The sequence below is a fragment of the Gadus macrocephalus genome, chromosome 19 (assembly GCF_031168955.1).
Source record: "Gadus macrocephalus chromosome 19, ASM3116895v1".
Lineage (NCBI taxonomy): Eukaryota > Metazoa > Chordata > Actinopteri > Gadiformes > Gadidae > Gadus > Gadus macrocephalus.
In genome coordinates this window covers 16,346,631-16,365,013 of record NC_082400.1, presented here as the reverse complement: position 1 = coordinate 16,365,013, position 18,383 = coordinate 16,346,631, and the positions used below count along the sequence as shown (strand labels likewise).

Here is an 18,383-nt window from a genome sequence, read left to right as displayed (position 1 = left end):
CACATACTGCTGATCCTGAAGCAGTTAAACACTGATCCTGGGTCAGATCGAAACACATACTACTGATCCTGGGTCAGACTGTATTCATTCTCTCATATTTACCTTGTAAGTTAAAGTGCATAGCTTAGAGAGAGAGAGAGAGAGCGAGAGAGAGAGAGAGAGAGAGAGAGAGAGAGAGAGAGAGAGAGACCGATAGGGAAAGAAAATGTGTAGAGAGTGCAGAGGGACAGTGAGGGAGTGAGCAAACAGAGAGCGGCAGAGAGGAGAGAGTGAGAGTGAGAGAGAGAGAGAGAGAGAGCGAGAGCGCGCGAGAGATAGAGAGAGAGAGAGAGAGAGAGAGAGAGAGAGAGAGTGAGAGATAGGGAGAGAGCGAGAGAGAGAGAGAGAGAGAGAGAGAGAGAGCGAGAGAGAGAGAGCGAGAGAGAGGGAGAGCGAGAGGGAGAGCGAGAGCACGGAGAGAGAGAGAGAGAGCGAGAGAGAGCGAGAGAGAGCGAGAGCACGGAGAGAGAGAGAGAGACAGAGTGAGAGCACGGAGAGAGAGAGAGAGAGAGAGAGAGAGAGAGAGAGAGAGAGAGAGAGAGAGAGAGAGAGAGAGAGAGAGAGAGAGAGACAGAGAGAGAGAGAGAGAGAGAGAGAGAGGAGGCCTTCCACCATGCAGGTACTTCCTCCCAGGGCCGTGCTATGGGGCTCTCCACAGAGGTCCCATTGTGTCCTGGGGCCCCGTAGACCCTCACCCCCACCCCCCACCCCCCCCCCCCCAACACCCCAACCCCCCAGACATGAAAGGAGAACATGCCAGAGTTTCACCTCAGGAGAGGACAAATAATTCAGTCCTATAGGACTGCAAATATATATCTATATATATATATATCTATATCTATAAGCTTTAATAATGGATGCACTTGTAGGGGGTAAAGTATATTTTCATATTGGTTGGGGGTCTTTGTGTGTGTGTGTGTGTGTGTGTGTGTGTGTGTGTGTGTGTGTGTGTGTGTGTGTGTGTGTGTGTGTGTGTGTGTGTGTGTGTGCGTGTGGCCAAACGGGGGGTGCACGGAGTGGGTGCACTGTGCACACGCGAAAAAGTGACCAAAAGCGATCATCCCCGTTCTGCTCCTCAGTAGCTACCTTCACACGTAACAGAACGGCACTCAGGTCGGCCGGGTGCTGCTCACAGACCTGACACACACACACACACACACACACACACACACACACACACACATATCAACACACACACACACAGACCGAGCCCCAGCTCACACCTTCACACACCTTCACACACACACGCGGAACCCACGCCCTCCTCCAGCTCTTCAGAGCACCCTGCGCGACCTCTCGCTATTGGCCAGGTCCGAGTTCTCAGCATCCCCATCAGCCGGTGGCACCATTCGAGAGAGCAGGACACCGAGGTGAGTGTGCAGCTGCCTGTATCTTCGTGGTGCATGGCTATGGTAGATAGCCGGGCGTTTTCTTAAAGGTTTTAGACCCTCTGTAGAGCTGTGTGTGTGTTTGGGTGGAATGAAGATGTCCGAGCTAATGGCTAATTGGTGGAAGGTCTCCACGGCGGATTTTGATGGGTTCCACTTCTTTTATTTTGTAGGATTTGGGTTTTTGTTGTTTTTCGTTTTTGTAATTGTTTAAAGTTTTTGTTGAATGGTTATTCTGACGATGTGTTGCCCATGTGTTGATGCATGTTTATGCTGTGTACTGATCGTGTGGATGTTGGGGGTTTCTAAGCGGTTTAGATGACTTACAGGTGATATTTTGTGACTAAGGGCACAGGTGATGTTGCACCATCTTTACGTTATTGGTATCGATATAGATCTGTGTTGTTATGGGATGCTTGAACTATGCTTGCATTGCGTACATTATGTCTCTTGATGCATGGACCCCAAAAGAGTTGTGAGCAATTGACTTGTGGATGAAGGAGAAGTACATTTCCCTGTTAAGGATATCCACTTTTATTATCAAAATGCAAATCTTAAGCTTCTCCAAAACTTTGTTGATACCAAAAATATCAAAAATATCATCATGAAATAATGATGTTTAATTTGACTCTTCAGTTGGCACAGATAGGTGTATGGATGTTAAAATCAAACTTAGGTGATCTGTTGATCTAGTAATTTTTTGGCATACATATCAACATAAATGTGCATATAAATATATAAACATGTATATTGAAACTGGAAGCTCTGAGGGGGGAATCAGTGAAGTTTGCTCGTGGCTTTAAAGGGAAAAGAGTTGAGAATCAGTGGATATGAGGAATGCCTCTCGCAGAGCCAAGCATAACAGAGTGCGTTCTGTAGGCTACACTCGTTACACACACACACACACACACACATACAGTTTGCACACACTGAGCGCTGTGATGGCCTATATAAAGGCACACCTCTGTCTCCAGCATAGTCCTTCTTTCAGCGACGCCTCGCTGCTTTCCATAGGTCCACCGTCTTATATTGGAGAGAGAGAGAGAGAAAAAAAATATGTAAAGGAAGTCAAAAAAAAAAGAAAGATGCTGATCATTTCACCCCGGGACTCTGAGCGCTCTCGTGAACCCAGTGCACTCTGGGACGCGGACAGAAGCGGAGCTCTGTGTCCGTTGGTGTGTGTGCTCTGCTCATCATGATGGAGCGACCGTCTCCGTTCTGATTGGTCCGAGGGCATTCACGATTCAATCAGAGAATGAGAGAAGGGTTTGTATCTCCCAGCTGTCCTTCTACCAAATAGCAGAAATAGCCCCAGAGGTTTCATAGCCTCACCTCTCTGAAAGATAGGTGTGTTGGAGGAGAGGTTTCTTTTTTTTTTTGCATGTGGCTGTGCACTTGCAGTGTGAGGTGTCTCTGTGAGAGAGAGAGAGCGCACACTCATGAGTGTGGGTGTGTGTTTGTGTTTGCGTGTGTGTGTTTGTGTGCATGTGTTTGCGTGTGTGTGTTTGCATGCATGTGTTTGCGTGTGTGTGCGTGTTTGCATGTGTGTGTGTGTGTGTGTGTCTCTGAGCACCCTCAGAGCTGAATGAAGCGCTCCCTTGCCACACCAACTCACTGCCATCCTGTCCACAAACCTGGAATTTTGAGCCTGAGTGCCGAGACAAGCAGCGAGCTGGCCTTCATAAAGGACCTCTGTACAGGGGAGAGGGGTCGAGCCTGCCCCCTCTCTCTCTCTCTCTCTCTCTCTCTCTCTCTCTCTCTCTCTCTCTCTCTCTCTCTCTCTCTCTCTCTCTCTCTCTCTCTCTCTCTCTCTCTCTCTCTCTCTCTCTCTCTCTCTCTCCTGATCACTGTCCCCCTGTCAGTCTCTTTCTCACTCCCTCTCCATCTAACCCTGAGGGCCAACTGCTGGTCCAGTTCCTCCCTGCACGCCTGTCTATAGCTTCTTGGTCTTCTCAATTAATTTCAACTAAATTCAAGTCTCTCTCTCTCATAATCCTTGCTCTCCATTTCTCTGGCCAGGCCTAGAGGACTTTTGCTGAAATCTCTGTTTCTCTCTCTCTCTCTGCTCCAGACTCTCTAGTCCCTGTTACGTATCAGCTGTGTTGCATTACAGTAAAAATGTCACTGTGGAAGAGCTGCCAGGATCTGCACAAAGACATGATAAACTGATTGTACCTCACTGGTGTTATCACGACGATATCTGTCTGTTACTGATTTGCGTGTTGGATCACTAGACTGAGAGCCGTGCTTTGGTCTGCTAAATTGCATGGATATGGATCAGGGCACTCCTGATATTCATTTTCATGTTAGATTAAACATGAAAACGGATTAATTAGTTCCCGCTCCTGGCTATCGTTTAGAGCCAAGGTGGAACCAAGATGGCTGCAGTAGGTGAATGAGGTCCATTGAACCACAGCATGCTGTCGCCACCTCACTGATAAGCTATTCCTCCCCGGAGCTCAGCCAGGAATCGTTCATGAGATGCTGCTGTTCAAGCTGTACGTGTACAGATTGTTCCAGGTGTCTTAATGAAATGGTAAAGACAGAGATATTCTAAAGGTATTGTGACTGGTAGAGAACGCACTGCTGTTGTAGATGACGGGTAGTCTAGCAGTTAGGCTGTTTGACTCCCGGCCAAAAGGTTCTAGGATTGATCCCCAATGGCTGCCGTCTACTCGTAACGTTGACCACTTGAGCTCTCAAAAATGGAAGGTGGAATGGTCTTGTGTTGAATCTTTAGGCGAGGCAATGCAACTTTATTTATATAGCACTTTTCACTTTTCTCAAATTTGCGACGGAGTATTAGGGCCACACATGAAGAATTTTTTTTTTTTTTCCGTGACGAGATTAAACTCGACACGTCGAGAATAAAGTTGAAATATTATGTTGACTTTAATCTCCATTTGTCAACTTTAAAGTCTACATTAAACTCGAAATGTCGAGGATTGAAATCAGTTGGGAGAGATAGCAACCGCTCCACAGGGCCTGCCCTGAATCCAATGGCTTGTGTGGATAATTTGGTAAAATTGTATTTCAGAATTGGGTTTAACAATAAAGAGATCCTCGCAGTTTTAGCGCAGAGCCACAGTGTGGTGATTAGTCTAGGACGCTGAAAAGGTTGTGCGGAAAAATTCGTCTGTTCAGGAGGAGGACCTGAACAGACATGTTAATTTACTAGTCGACGTGTCGACTGTAAACTCGTCACAGCAAAAATGTGTGGCCCTAATACTCCGTCGTACAAATTGCTTCACATTGAAACAACGTCATGAAATAAAATAGATAGGTAAAAGAAAATCAAAAACACACCAAATGGTTGACCATTCACAGCCCATACCTTCCGTCCGTTCCCAGGTGGGCCATGGAGAAGCTTGTGCGGTTCCTGTTGGCGTTCCTCGCCCTCAAAGCGACTTTGGCCAACCCCAGATTCTCCCGCCAGGCGGAACTGGACACGTACGACGACACCAACTACGATGTGGATATAGAGAACCTGGAACTGGAGAACCAGGATATGTACGACTACGAGGAAGGCCTGGGGGAGAACCCAGAGGTAAGATGCATTGTGGGAGAAGGGGGGGGGGGGGGGGGGTTGACAATCAGATGAGGGGAACCGGCCGAGAAGATTTCATTGACCGTCAAGATGGAGTTGAAGCAGTTGCATTGGAATTGTGCAACAAATTCTTTCTGTGGATGACTGGGAGAAATGTTCCTTTGCATTGGCCTGTCCTGATTTGAGGAAATAGCAGCAAGAGTACTGATAGGACTCTTAACTGAGCAGGGTGGGGATTCATACCTAAATGTTTTGAGCTCCCACATGTCACCACGCTCTGCCGGTCCTGAGTGTAGTCTGCTAAGCCAGTGCTGCTAAACTCAAGTCAATCCTGTGCCATTTAGGTTTTCTGCAAATTTTGGAATTGCTTTTATTCATTTCTTTCCACTACCGTCCACTCATACTGTTTCTTCACTAAAAGGGCAAACACATTTGTTTCGTTATGAAACCCAGGGTTGATGTGGGCCACGTGTCTTCTTAGGTTCAGTGAGTTAGAGCGCTGGGCAGCTGGTGCCAGTGTAGACACATGCTTCTGGTCTTCAGTCGGCCCACCATGGCGGCCAGAGTATGCTTCTGCCATCCGATGTGCCAATCTGGAACCCGGGTACCCGGGTGGAATATCCATTTGTCTGCTCCAATGAGAAATTGTGTTTCTTCTTTTGCCAACTGCACGAAACTCCCCAGTGTGAAGCATATCTTGCTGAATATAAATATGAATTAAACATTTACTATATAACTCTCCGACCTACTGGAAAAGTTAACTTTAGGTTGGAGAGTTACCATTATTTAAATAAAGACAAAGCTTATTCAACCTAATTTAACACAAACATGTGTTGAACACGCATTTGTGTGTGTGTGTGTGTGCGTGTGCGTGTGCGTGTGCGTGTGCGTTGCTTGGATCTGGGATGATCATCCCCCAAAACCCAAAACATAAATATAATCTAAATTCTAAATCTGAAAGGAGTTAAATCACTACTATTTAGGTTAGGAAGGCGAAAACACACCACCTTCCCCGTGCCCAAGGAAATAACCAAGTGCATTGTTCGGCGGTCCCAGCCCCCAAGCTCCCACTGCCATGGTGAAGCCTATAGGGACTGGACCGGGTCCTCTCCAAAGATCTGACGAGGCATAGCAATAAAATAATAGCAGGATAAAAAAGCCTTCTGGCCGAAGCCTATTGCCAGGAGCAGTATGCCAGATACACATGCCCTTCATCAGGCCACGATGTGGCAAGCATGCACTGTGGCGTTTGGAATGGATATTGGTGTACTAGGGCCAAGACGTTGTCCAAGATGGCAATCAGGCAACATTGTGGCGGTCAGATGTTTCAGGAGACATCCAACAAGCCGTTCCCTCGAAGCTCCATGCAGCCTTCCAAACACCCGCGCCCCGGCCTAACCAAATACAGGGCAGCGTCTCCTACTGCAGGACCAACTCCGACTGTCTGATGGATCGGTTCCCTTCAGACACTCGGTTCGTGTGAACATCGTGACTGTTCATACGTTGAGGCCAGCATCTCAACCACCATCCAAAGAAAGCGTTCACATGGCGTTTTTAGTTTGTCTTCAGATGTGCCGGAACGACTCGTTTCAAAGGAATTGTGGGTTTTTTCTTGCAAGGCTTTAGTTTATTCAAAATGCCACGGGAGATGTTTGTGTTTTGTGAGAGACGGACGCGGGATACGGTGTGTGCCTCCCATGCCGCGCCGTACACTGAGGCTGGAGGCTTCAGTCATAACCGAGGTGATGATGGACGGCGTGTGTGTGTGTGTCCTGCACGCATCGTCATCCCTTCTCCTTGACCCCGCCCTGAGAGGGTGCAGAGGGCAGAAGAGATGGAGGTGGAGGGTGCACGGGCTGGGGACTTAATGAGTGTGCTGATTGATAAGTCTGTCAACATATGTGAATGTATACACACACACACACACACACATACACACAAACACCCACACGCATGTCAAGAGTCACGGTAGAAATGAGCAGATGATGAGACCGGCTGCGGTGGCTGGAATGCTGAGGCTCCATTTCCACGCCTCCAACAGATCTTCTACACTCTCTCCCCCCTCTCTCCCTCTCCCATATCCCTCCCTCCCTCCCTCCCGCACTCCCTCCCTTTTTCTCTCCTTCCCTCCTTTTCTCCTTCTCTTCCTCTGTCCCTTCCTCCCTCTCACCCACTCTCCCTTTCTCTTTCTCCCCCTCCCTCTCTCCTCCTCTCCCTTTCTCTCCCCCTCCCTCCCTTTCTCTGTCCTTCCCTCCATCTCTCCTTCTCTCCCTCCCTCCCATGTGTGTGTGTTTAGACAAAGACCTAGAGCTTATTTCATCCTTCAGCCAATATCGTATCGCTCTCTGTCCGCCCGTTACTGTGCAACGTCTAAGGAAGCCTGTCCTTAAACATGAACCTTCAATCAAATTGCAACCGCTGTGAAAAGATTTGTCATTTGGCCACAATGCGAATACATGTGACCGAATCGTATTTATTTATCTATTTATTTCTTAAACCCCAGAGTCATTCTACAAGCCACAAACGTAAGGTTGTGTCCACCATCTTAGAAGCGTCTCTGAGCTCTAAGGTGGAGATGCAGAGATGTGTCCCTCAGGAATGAAGGGCAACATGTGTCCCTTCAGAATGCACGAATGTCTCCTTCCTGAACATCTGTATGTGATGCAGAGAACTGAGGCACAACCCTGCAGGAGAACTGGTTGCTGGGTGAATGATACAGTGTGTGAACAGATGGATAATGCCGTTGGGCCTTTTGACGATGAGAGATTAGGTTTTAACTGGCAATGAACTGTTGGACTTTGATAGTTGGGAAATGTATAAATAGGGAAAGGGCAACAAAATATATGTCGCACAAATGTGTTTTTATATGTGTGCGTGAGTGTGTGTGTGTGTGTGTGTGTGTGTGTGTTTGTGTCTGCATGTGTGTGTGTGTGTGTTTGTCTGCCTGTGTGTGTTTGTGTGTGTGTGTGTGTGTGTGTGTGTGTGTGTGTGTGTGTGTGTGTGTGTGTGTGTGTGTGTGTGTGTGTGTGTGTGTGTGTGTGTGCTTATCTGAATGTGTGTGTGTGTGTGTGTGTGTGTGTGTGTGTGTGTGTGTGTGTGTGTGTGTGTGTGTGTGTGTGTGTGTGTGTGTGTGTGTGTGTGATCATCTAGCGAGCGCTCTTAAAGCTTCCCATTCAAAATCAAAATGTTGTGCATTCTCTGCAGCCGCCATGCTGTTTCCCCGAAGACTGTTTCTGTATTTTTGGTAACCAGCCTTTGGCCTCTCCTTCCCCCTTGGGCCTTGGTGTTTACTTTGGGAGGAGGGGATGGGAGAGGGGAGCGACAGGCAGCAACCTCGGCCGCAAGTCGTTTTCAAAGACCCACCTTGTTAGATTTCAAATGGTCTCTGCCAAGATTTTCGTTTAAGATATCTGTTCATTGACACGATGTGTCAATGGAATAAAACTAAACTGCTTTCAGTTGTTCGTTTTTTGTGGTCGTTTTTGGTATAGAACAGGATGCTTGAGGTAGTTTTGGTCATATTTGTTACCTTGGTTGTTTGTAGTAGGTTATCTCTGAGCTGCTGGGCAGCTTACTACTGTGTTTGAGAGTGCAGCATTGAAATGTGCAGTCTGTCTTGCTACCATGAGTGTCTTGGTTCCACAAGGACCATTCCCGATTTTGAGAGCTTCAATTCAGCATGTGCGTGTCAGGTATTGCCTGTGTTTGTATGTGGGGTTTCACTGCCCTCGGGTGGACCATGATAGAACTGCACTAATTGAATATATGTGCATAATGGCCACATCCCGGTGTTCAAGAGAAAAAAACGTAACTTATTTGCATGTCGACACCTAAAACATCCATAGTCGAGCCCATTGAGGCAGTTTTTTAATGATAGAGCACACGTTAAGCCATACGTAGATACGATAGGCGCCAATATTGGTATTTTCCGTCATAAATTGCTGTGTTTTGAATAGTTATGTAATGTATGGACGATCCTCAATGTACGTGGACTGTTTATAGTGAGTCTTTAAAAAATTATGACTTTTTTTTCCAAACATTTGGGAGCCACGTATTTTAAAGATTGACATTCTACTGCCCCCTCCCGGTAAAGTAAGGTAGCTGGAGAAATTAAGTCTAACAAAAGTTGACACAAATCTAAACTTGACTAATTGAAGTGGTCGCAGGAGGGCTACTCGTTTCTGGTTAGCAGCTGTACCTTATGTTTAGATAGTAACATTAACATCAAAGTAGAAAGGTCTACCCAGACTTGTGCCCTGAACGGTTTGGCGTTTAATCAGCAAGATACCTTCTGCTATAAACCACACAGAGACCGTTTTTGGATCCTAAAACATTCAAAATCCCCCAAGGAGAGGCCCCGTCCCTGAGGTGTAGAACAACAATCCCTTTGGATCCAATCGATACGATGATGGTTTTACAGTTAATTAGGCTCACCTTGGGCTAAACGTTCCCCTTGGAAGTACTTACAGGTTGGCTGGCTCTGTGGCTAATCCCGCTGGCGTGCTAACCATGAAGGAAAGACACCTTGTAGCAACCAAGCTTTGATAGGACCTTTGTTCCAATGCTGGGATATCCCAAAGCCTAGTGCCACCAACCGTAGTACAACTACGTTTCGAAAAACAATCCGTTTTGGTCAACCAATTTAAGCTAATCATTGTGTTCCAACTAACCAAAACGGCCGTCCAAAACCATCCACATTAATCAGCCGGCTTCTCTGCTCTACTCACCCCTCAGATGGAGATCGGAACCGTGCCTCCACCGGACCACAGCTACCCCTCACCCGGAGCCTCCTTGGAGGAAGAGGAGGAGGAGGAGCGGGAATATGAAGAGGAGTTGCCCTTGAGAGCAAAGCATGTGCAACAGGGCTCTGGGGACTCGGGAGTGCTCATGGGTCCCAACACACAGAAAGGTCAGAATGAGTACATGCAGTTCTAGACCCAACCGCCCCAGAAGTACCCTGATTTTCAGTTTGCCCTGTATCGGCAAAAAAAACGGGGGGCAAGTGGTTTCCAACGCAAGGCGAACGTGGCGAAAACAAGAGTCACTCGTGGTAGTCTCTCAACGCCCCCGAGGCACAACCTGCCCTGAGAAAGGAATCACCTCCCCTCTCCACCATTCACCTCCGTTTACATGTGCATGAGTTCCATTTAACTAGCCGCCATTTGGTTAAATGTGTTCATTCGTGTTGTTTGTTGTCACCTAATATAAGCCACCTCATCAGCGTCGTCATCCCTGTGAACCGACCGGTCACCGGTGTCTCTGTGTGTGTTCTGACCTGTCTGTTTATTAACACCTCATCTTGTCTCTAACAAGAGGAGGAGCTTCGTCTGACGCCCGTTGACACCCTTCATGTCTCCGGGGACTTCGGGGGCTCGGCGGGGTCCGGTACCCCGGGCGCGCCTGGGGCCTCAGGGTCCGGGGACTCGGGGGCTCCTTCCTCCGCGGGCTCCGGAGACCTCGCCTCCGGCTCCGGAGGTTCCGGGGCCCCCCTTGCCGGATCGGGGGATCTCTCGGGCTCAGGGGGCTTCCCGGGGTCCGGTGGTTCCGGAGCGTCCGGGGACCAGCTTGGTTCCGGGGGGTCCGGGGTCGCAGAGACCTCCGGGGACGCCCTCCTGGGCTCTGGGGAATCAGGGGACGTCTCCCTGGCCTCCGGGAGCTCCGGAGACCTCCTTGGTTCTGGAGGATCAGGGGATGTTTCCTTTGTGGATCTCCTCTTGGGCTCTGGAGGCTCAGGGGACGTTCTCCTGGGCTCCGGGGGGTCCGGGGACGTTCTCCTGGGCTCTGGGGGCTCAGGGGACGTCCTTCTGGGCTCCGGGGGCTCCGGGGACGTTCTCCTGGGCTCTGGGGGCTCAGGGGACATTCTCCTGGGCTCTGGGGGCTCCGGGGACGTTCTCCTGGGCTCCGGGGGGTCCGGGGATCTCATTGGTTCAGGGACCTCTGGGGATCTCTCTGGCGAGTCTGGGGACGTGGACGTTACCTTGATATCTGGAGGTTAGTACCTGAACCTGTATGAGTAGACCAGTAGACTGGTAGTTGGTAATAATGCCAACCACCAGTCTAAAAGAAAGATAATCAGTTGGGTGTAGTTTTAGGCCTCTCGTAACATCCTGTTTAATTTCATTCATCTCATTCAATAATTAACCTGATTGACTGATTCACTTGTCATGTTTTCTTTATAATGTTCCATTTAACTACTTCCCTGCTAAACGTGGTTAAATGTGGTTGATCCGTTATCATTCTGGCTATCCTAATGTCACTCATGTGTTCCACACCATCACTAATTCCCCTGTGTTTTCTGCCAGCCATTACTCCACCGTGGTGTGACTCCTCCACCCACTCACCCTAACATGTCTCCTAATCCCACCCCCTTGGCTCTAACAAGGGGAAGAGCTGCCCCTCACTCCCGACACCACTACACCCCAGGAGGCCTCGGGTTCTTCTGGGGAGTGGTCAGGGTCTTCCGGGGTCGCCTCTGGTGGCTCTGGAGACGTTGGCGAGTCTGGAACCTCTGGGGCCTCTGGCTCTGGGGACGAACCCGGGGTCACACTGATCCCGGACATTGATGAAGGTCAGTACCGTAAGACAAACCTGTGTCGAGGTAAACAGGAAGTAGAGTAGGGAAGGCCCGAATTAAAATAAACCGATTACGATCGAGACCCGTACACTGACCATTTCAACCAGTTAAATATTTGTTTTGCAACGATTGCACTACTTAAATTGACCCGCCTTCAAAAGCGTCTTAATGCATAATCATAACATAACATTTCATAATCGTCATTGTCTTTAATGCATAATCATAACATAACATTTCATAATTCATTTGAATAACACGTCAACACCCCTTTTTCGCAGTTGACATCCATCCATTGCCTGAATGGGGTTCTCATACCACTAATGCTACATATGTGTGCTACTCATCTCTGAGGCAAACAGCCGCCTGGTTGCCGGTCTAACCTTATCTCTGTAACACCTAATCTTGTCTCTAACAAGAGGAGGAGCTGCTTCCAATTAAACCAGATACCCCTCAGGAAGGTACTGGTAGTACGGATGGCTCCGCCATGCCAGACCCCGAAACCACGGTAGCCCCCGTAACCACGGTAGCCCCCGTTGAGACTGAAGAGCCAGAAGTTGACTGGCGAGGTCAGTAATGGAGACAACGTTGACATGACGCATCTGCTCAATCCACACCAAGATTACAGCTCTGAATCGAATGAGGCAAAACAAAAAGCACTTTGACAGAATTTAAACTGTAGCCTCCAATTGTGACACTGAAGGGTAAATTTCCAGGAATCAATGTGTGGTTAATTTTGATGAAGAAGATCCATTTGAAAGAGTTTGTGTCTTAAATCCTTGTACTGAAGGCAGCTGCTGAGTGAATAAGGCCCCTTACATTTCATTGTCTAATGCTCCCCCAATACTGGAACTAATCATGTCATGAATGTGCCCCAGGTATGCCCACATGTCTACTGTGTACATGCCTCGGTACTTCGGTCTACTGCGATGACCTGAAGCTGGACAGCATACCGCCCCTCCCCAAAGAGACGACTCACTTCTACGCTCGCTACAACAGACTCACCAAGATCCACAAGTCCGACTTTGCCTTCATGAGTACGTTTGGAATGTTTGTGTTTTGACATTTTGCTAGGTAACCAAAGTGTCGGGATGACACGTGTAGGTGCATGGGATTGTTCGGTTTAGCAGGACAGTCTATGGGTTGGGCGGTTTCGGGTTCGAACCTCAATGTCTGCAGCTCACCTGTACGCATCATTGAGCAAAATAACTTAAGCCCTATGAGCTCATAATGACATGTATATTAACATGTCAATATGTATATTGACATGACATTATTTGATATACTTCTTTACACATGTACATAGAAATAGATCATGGCAAGATTTGTGCATGCAATTAGACACACCGCTTGGTGACCAAATGAATCAGTATCGGGATCATTAACTGTGGACAGTGTCTCGTATCGCGTCGGCAACCTGTCTGAACTCCCGCTCCCATCAGGCAAGCTGAAGAGGATCGACGTCACGGCCAACGACATCTCGTCCGTCGACGAGGGCGCCTTCTCAACGCTGCCGGCGCTGGAGGAGCTGGTGATCAGGGAGAACCACGTCTCGCAGCTGCCCGCCCTGCCGGTCACCATGACGCTCATCGACGCTAGCCACAACGAGGTCGACACCAGGGGCATCCACAAGGAGGCGTTCAAGGTACGGCCCACTGTTTAGTGCCATCAGGGCATCTCGTCCCTAATTGATTCAAGGACTCCATCTTTCCAGCCAATAACAGGTGCGTGATGCAACACTGCTCAATGGATGACCAATCCGGAAGGGAGTGCGTAGAGAGGGAGGGGATGTATTTTGAGTTGCTTATTTTCTAAATATTGCTCAGTTCTGCTCTTTTCTTCACTCTTTAAAATGCTAAAAAATGGCCTGCAGCCCTCTGATCTCTAATGACCATGTTCCATATATTTGCCTTGTTTGTTTTCAGGATATGGCTGGACTTCTGTACTTGTACCTGACAGACAACCACCTTGATTACATCCCTGTGCCTCTACCAGACAGCCTGCGATCCCTGCATCTCCAGGTACTCCCTATTGTTAGATTGAATAATGGCTCGTGACAAGAAGGAACTGGGCCCGAATGTAAAGGTTGATGCGTGGCAGTTGATGTAAAAGCTATCATTGCAAAACAAGCTTCAAGAAAGGTGGTGGCTACACATCTCATGTGGAAGACCAGACGTACGCATCTTCCAAGAAAGATGTTTTACATAATTGTAAGACTAATATAATAAAATGGCTCTTATAACCAATCAACTCATCGATTACATCCAATTAATCTCACATTGCGACCTGTTTCACACAAACAACCATAGGAAGTTGCATTTCCTTTCACACACACACACACACACACACACACACACACACACACACACCTGTGCTGGCGCCCCCCGGTGGCTCACCAGGTAGAGTGCGTACCATATATGCTCAGTCCTGAATGCAGCGACCCGGGTTTGAACCCTACACGTGGTCATTTGCTGCATGTCTTCCCCTCTACCTCCCATACCTTCCTCTCTATCCCACTCAAAAATAAAGGATAAAAACGCACAAATATATCTTCAACAACATCCTGTGCTTTCTCCCTCGGCCCCTCAGCGGAATAACATCCAGTCGATGCACGAGGACACCTTCTGCAATCTGCAAGACTTCAACTACATCAGGAACGCCCTGGAGGACATCCGCCTGGACGGTAACCCCGTCAACCTCAGCCGGACCCCGCAGGCCTACGTCTGCCTGCCCCGCATCCCCATCGGGGCTCTCGTCTGAACACACACACACACGCGCACACACACGCACACACACACACGCGCGCACACACACACACACACACACACCCTCTTGCACAACATCTCCCATGGACACATGGGAACACGTGCATAGACACACACACAAACACACACACACACACACACACATCTCTGCACCCAATGAATCACACAGACACACACCCAAACACACAAAATAATGCCATTACCCCCAACAGATCGGCAACATCACGTGCAGCCGTTTCATGAAACACTAACGTCCCGACTTATGTACAACTTGTATGTTTCAAACGCGACACACAATAAGACGTTAACTATCGCCAACGTGCCCACAGGGTACTGTCGTCATGGTGCTCACACTCTGGTGGTTAAGAACACAGTGGTAGTGTGTGTATAGGAAATACACCTCAGCTCGTCAAAACCTATACGGCACATTCAATCGTGAACCCACACCCACACACTCACACATCACAAACACACACTAGCTGTTTTCAGAAGCTAAACTGTTCCACAACTTGGTAAAGTTGATAAGTACACTAGCTGACATTCAGAGAAACCTGTTTTAATGAATGACCACGCCGGACAGCCGGTATGTTTCTGCATCCTTTCAACACCGGTTCACAGAAACAGAAAAGGAAAACCGGAAATTGTTTAAATATGTTTGTTTTGTAAAGAAGTTATATTATTAATATTAATGAGAAATCGAACACTTTAAAACATGTCCATTATGCTACGATAGACGTTTTGAGGCTGGAGCTCAACGAAATTGAGTATCTAGTGCAATAAAATAAGCATTTAAACACCATCACCTGTTGTAAAGTCTGTACTGTAATATAAAAATATATATATTCAGAAAAAGCTTCTTTTTTTTTTTTTACATGAACTGCAATATCACAAATGGTGATGATTTGAGCATGCAATACAAAAGCCTATAAATGACACGTCACTTTGTAGAGTCTATTGTTGGATTTAGGTTGGGGATAGAGGGAGGTGGGGGGGGTGATGCAAAGACCGTAACAGCTTGCTATTGTATGCTCTCTGTATGGAATAACCACATTTGAATAAAGTTGTTTGATTATGACCTCTCCAAATGTTGTGGGGTGGCTCAACGTTTTCATTGACATCATACAGCGGTCCGAAACAAGGTGAAGTAAAAATAATACAGTGAAAACAGCCTTGAATCAACCTAGCAAAATGATCATGACTTTCTCTACAACCCGCCCCCCCCCCCCCCCCCCACCAACGGTCTCTGTGCAGAACATGATATGTTGAACCCATTCAAGGGTGATACCCACGTTTGAATAAAGTGGTTTAATGTGGCCTCAAAACCCCAGGGAAACAGCGTTGCACTAACTTCACAAATCCAAAAAAACGGTCTTGTAGACGCGCTGCTAGAATATCCCCAAACCAAACCAGTCTTCTGTGTCCCGCGGAATCCCTCCGGGTTTGCTTTCAAAAGTTTTCCACCAGCTTCTCAAACAGGTCCAGGAAACGCTCCCGCCGCTGTAACGTTCCCGCGTCCAGACCTCCGCCGTTGTCCCCGCCCTCCTCCCCCACCTCCCCCACCCCCCCGTCCGCCTCGACCCAGCCGCCGTGACTGTTCCCGTGAACGTCGCCGTTCACCCCGCCGTTCACCCCGCCGTCCCTGGCCGGCCAGCCCCGCCCCCTCTCCATGGCCAGCCTATCGCGGCTCAGCTCGGTGCGTTCCCTCTCCAGCACGGCCCTCTCCCGCGCCAGCAGCGCCTTCTCCCTCTCGACGGCCGTCCTCTCCCGCTCCAGGGCGGCGCGCTGCCGCCCGAGCCCCACCTCCTCCCGCTCCAGCCCCGCCCTCTCCCGCTGCAGCCCCAGGGTCTCCATGGCAACCAGCTGCCGCTCGCGCTCCATCAGCGCTCGCTCGCCCTCCAGGGAGACGCGCTCGCTCTCCAGCGCCAGGCGCTCGCTCTCCATGTCCCACGAGGCGCGTCGGAGCTCCACCTCCTCCTCCTCCTCCTCCCGCTGCCACTCCTCGCCGCTGTCCAGGAGGGAGACCTCGATCTCCGAGGCGTCCGCCCCGCCCAGCGGGGGCGGCCGCGGCGGTGCTCGGGGGTGCTCGCGCCTCCTCTTGTACGGGAGGAAGTCGGCCTCTTCGTCGCTGGGGGGGAGGGCGATGATGGGCGCGCTGCTGTCCAGCAGGCCGTGCATGGCGTTGTCCATCAGCTTGAAGCCCCACCACGCGGGAGGGAGCACCGCCCCCTCGGGAGGGTACTTGAGCTCCTGGAGGAGGGGGGGGGGGGGGGGGGGAAGAGAGAGAGAGAGAGAGAGAGAGAGAGAGAGAGAGAGAGAGAGAGAGAGAGAGAGAGAGAGAGAGAGAGAGAGAGAGAGAGAGACAGAGAGAGAGACGGTAGAGAGACACAGAGAGAGAGACGGTAGAGAGACACAGAGAGAGAGACGGTAGAGAGACAGAGAGACAGAGACAGAGAGAGAGAGAGAGACAGAGAGAGAGAAAATTTGACTTAAAATGTTTGCTTGATATGATATCATTATGTGATTTATGGCACCCATTACACTCCCAGCCCTCCCCTGAAGGAGGGATTCCCCCCTCTGCGTTCCTTCTCAAGGTTTCTTTCATGATAATGTTTTTCCTTGTCATTTGGGAGGGTTAAGGGTTGTCATACACATGTAGCCCTTAAGAGAGCAACTATGATTAACAGCTTTACAATTTGACTTGAGTCCGTGTTTTATGGTTGTCAATGAAGAAGACCGATAAAGTGAAAACTGTGACACTATATTGCTGTTCAATGGATCATATATTTTCAGAAACTAAATTCAAACCTTGTATCTCATCCTCATGTTGTCCCATTTCTTGGCAGCCTGATAGTAGTTAAGTTTGGTATGCAAGCCCATGTGCTTTAGGATGGCCCTGCAACGACAAGAGACAACAGACACATGTTGATGTGTTAGTAAAAGAGGAGAGATGGACGAGGTTGTACAACTGTAGGCATCTCCATCAGTATTCATTCAGGGAGACACACTAAATCACAGTGAGGTTCATCAATGTTGACAAATATTTGTATTACATTACTTAGTTCATTGCAGGATTGTTGTTGTTTTTACCATGAATGTTATTCTTAACTTGTTGAACTCACCTCCATCCTTTCATGCATTCGTTTTTCTTTCCAGAGAAGTAAGCCCTGTTCGTCATCCTCAGCTTGACCATCGTCTCGATTTCTGAAGGAGTCACTAGAATGAGAGAAAACGAGTCATGTTTTTATACAAATCACTTTAAAATGGGCAAAATGTGATAAATACATAACCGACAGGATCAAGCGTGAAACGGCAATGCAAACAGCAAATCAACTAGTTTAGTAACATTAAAATAATGACGGGTTTCAAATCGGCAAGGAGGCTTCGCGATGAGGACTAGGCGGGACTAGTAGAATAGGGGACTAGCAATGAGGACTAGAACACTTGATAGGTTCCCTATTTTTCAAGTGTGTATCTTTGGCCAAATGTGAGTCTGCTACTTACATCTGTAAGACGCGTCCGAGCTGACTGCGCTATTGCACGTTGTTTCTAAACAGTCCTGATCCATATTTCATTGATTTTGTTAAAAATTCTCTAAAAAACAAGTTGTCTTCATTCGAAGGGAAGAAAGAAGCTGCTTGGCGCTTACTCCCTCGTTCTTCCCTCACGTTCTCCACCACTTCACTCTTGCCCGACTTTAGGAAGGTATCCATGTTGTAACACTGCCCCCTACTGGACGGGAGGGGGAAGATGTCAACGACAAACAAAAAGTACTTTTATGTTCGTCAATATAATAGTAGAAATATATGGAATAATATCTTAATTCTTTAATGGAAACTAGTTTAAGCTACATCAATATATCTCCGTATATAGTTTGAGCAGTACCATTAGAGAGCGCTGGGGTGCCAGCAGCCAAATGGTATCACTCAGATTGTATTATAATATCCATCTACATAAAATCAGTGGTGTTTAGGTTTCATAAACATACGGGGCTTAGCCCAGACGGAAAATGAAAATGCTAAAATTATTTGTACAATTATATGCACATTTTTTCATAATGCTTCACCTAAATAAAC

The 18,383-nt window shown here is 48.3% G+C and overlaps 2 protein-coding genes across 5 annotated transcripts; one reads left to right on the top strand and one right to left on the bottom strand.

Annotated features, from left to right (window-relative positions):
• Positions 1 to 1,115: 1,115 nt before the first annotated feature.
• LOC132447256 (protein qua-1-like) lies at positions 1,116 to 15,395 on the top strand. 4 transcript variants are annotated; one of them, XM_060037811.1, is made up of 12 exons: positions 1,116 to 1,409; positions 4,779 to 4,974; positions 9,709 to 9,883; positions 10,288 to 10,861; positions 10,892 to 10,965; positions 11,357 to 11,542; positions 11,965 to 12,114; positions 12,424 to 12,582; positions 12,988 to 13,190; positions 13,471 to 13,566; positions 14,135 to 14,301; positions 14,332 to 15,395. In XM_060037811.1, the coding sequence occupies exons 2-12, from the start codon at positions 4,786 to 4,788 to the stop codon at positions 14,417 to 14,419; spliced, it is 2,061 nt and encodes a 686-aa protein (XP_059893794.1). In that variant the 5' UTR covers positions 1,116 to 1,409; positions 4,779 to 4,785; the 3' UTR covers positions 14,420 to 15,395. The 4 variants fall into 4 exon arrangements, with proteins under 4 accessions (XP_059893794.1, XP_059893793.1, XP_059893792.1 ...); XM_060037810.1 differs by having other exon boundaries at positions 10,288 to 10,965; positions 14,338 to 15,395; XM_060037809.1 differs by having other exon boundaries at positions 10,288 to 10,965.
• Positions 15,099 to 18,013, bottom strand: si:dkeyp-38g8.5 (uncharacterized protein LOC568385 homolog). The gene is made up of 4 exons (XM_060037815.1): positions 17,812 to 18,013; positions 17,430 to 17,523; positions 17,116 to 17,203; positions 15,099 to 16,557 (listed from the first exon to the last, which is right to left on the bottom strand). The coding sequence occupies exons 1-4, from the start codon at positions 17,873 to 17,875 to the stop codon at positions 15,757 to 15,759; spliced, it is 1,047 nt and encodes a 348-aa protein (XP_059893798.1). The 5' UTR covers positions 17,876 to 18,013; the 3' UTR covers positions 15,099 to 15,756.
• Between the last annotated feature and the right edge of the window lie 370 nt (positions 18,014 to 18,383).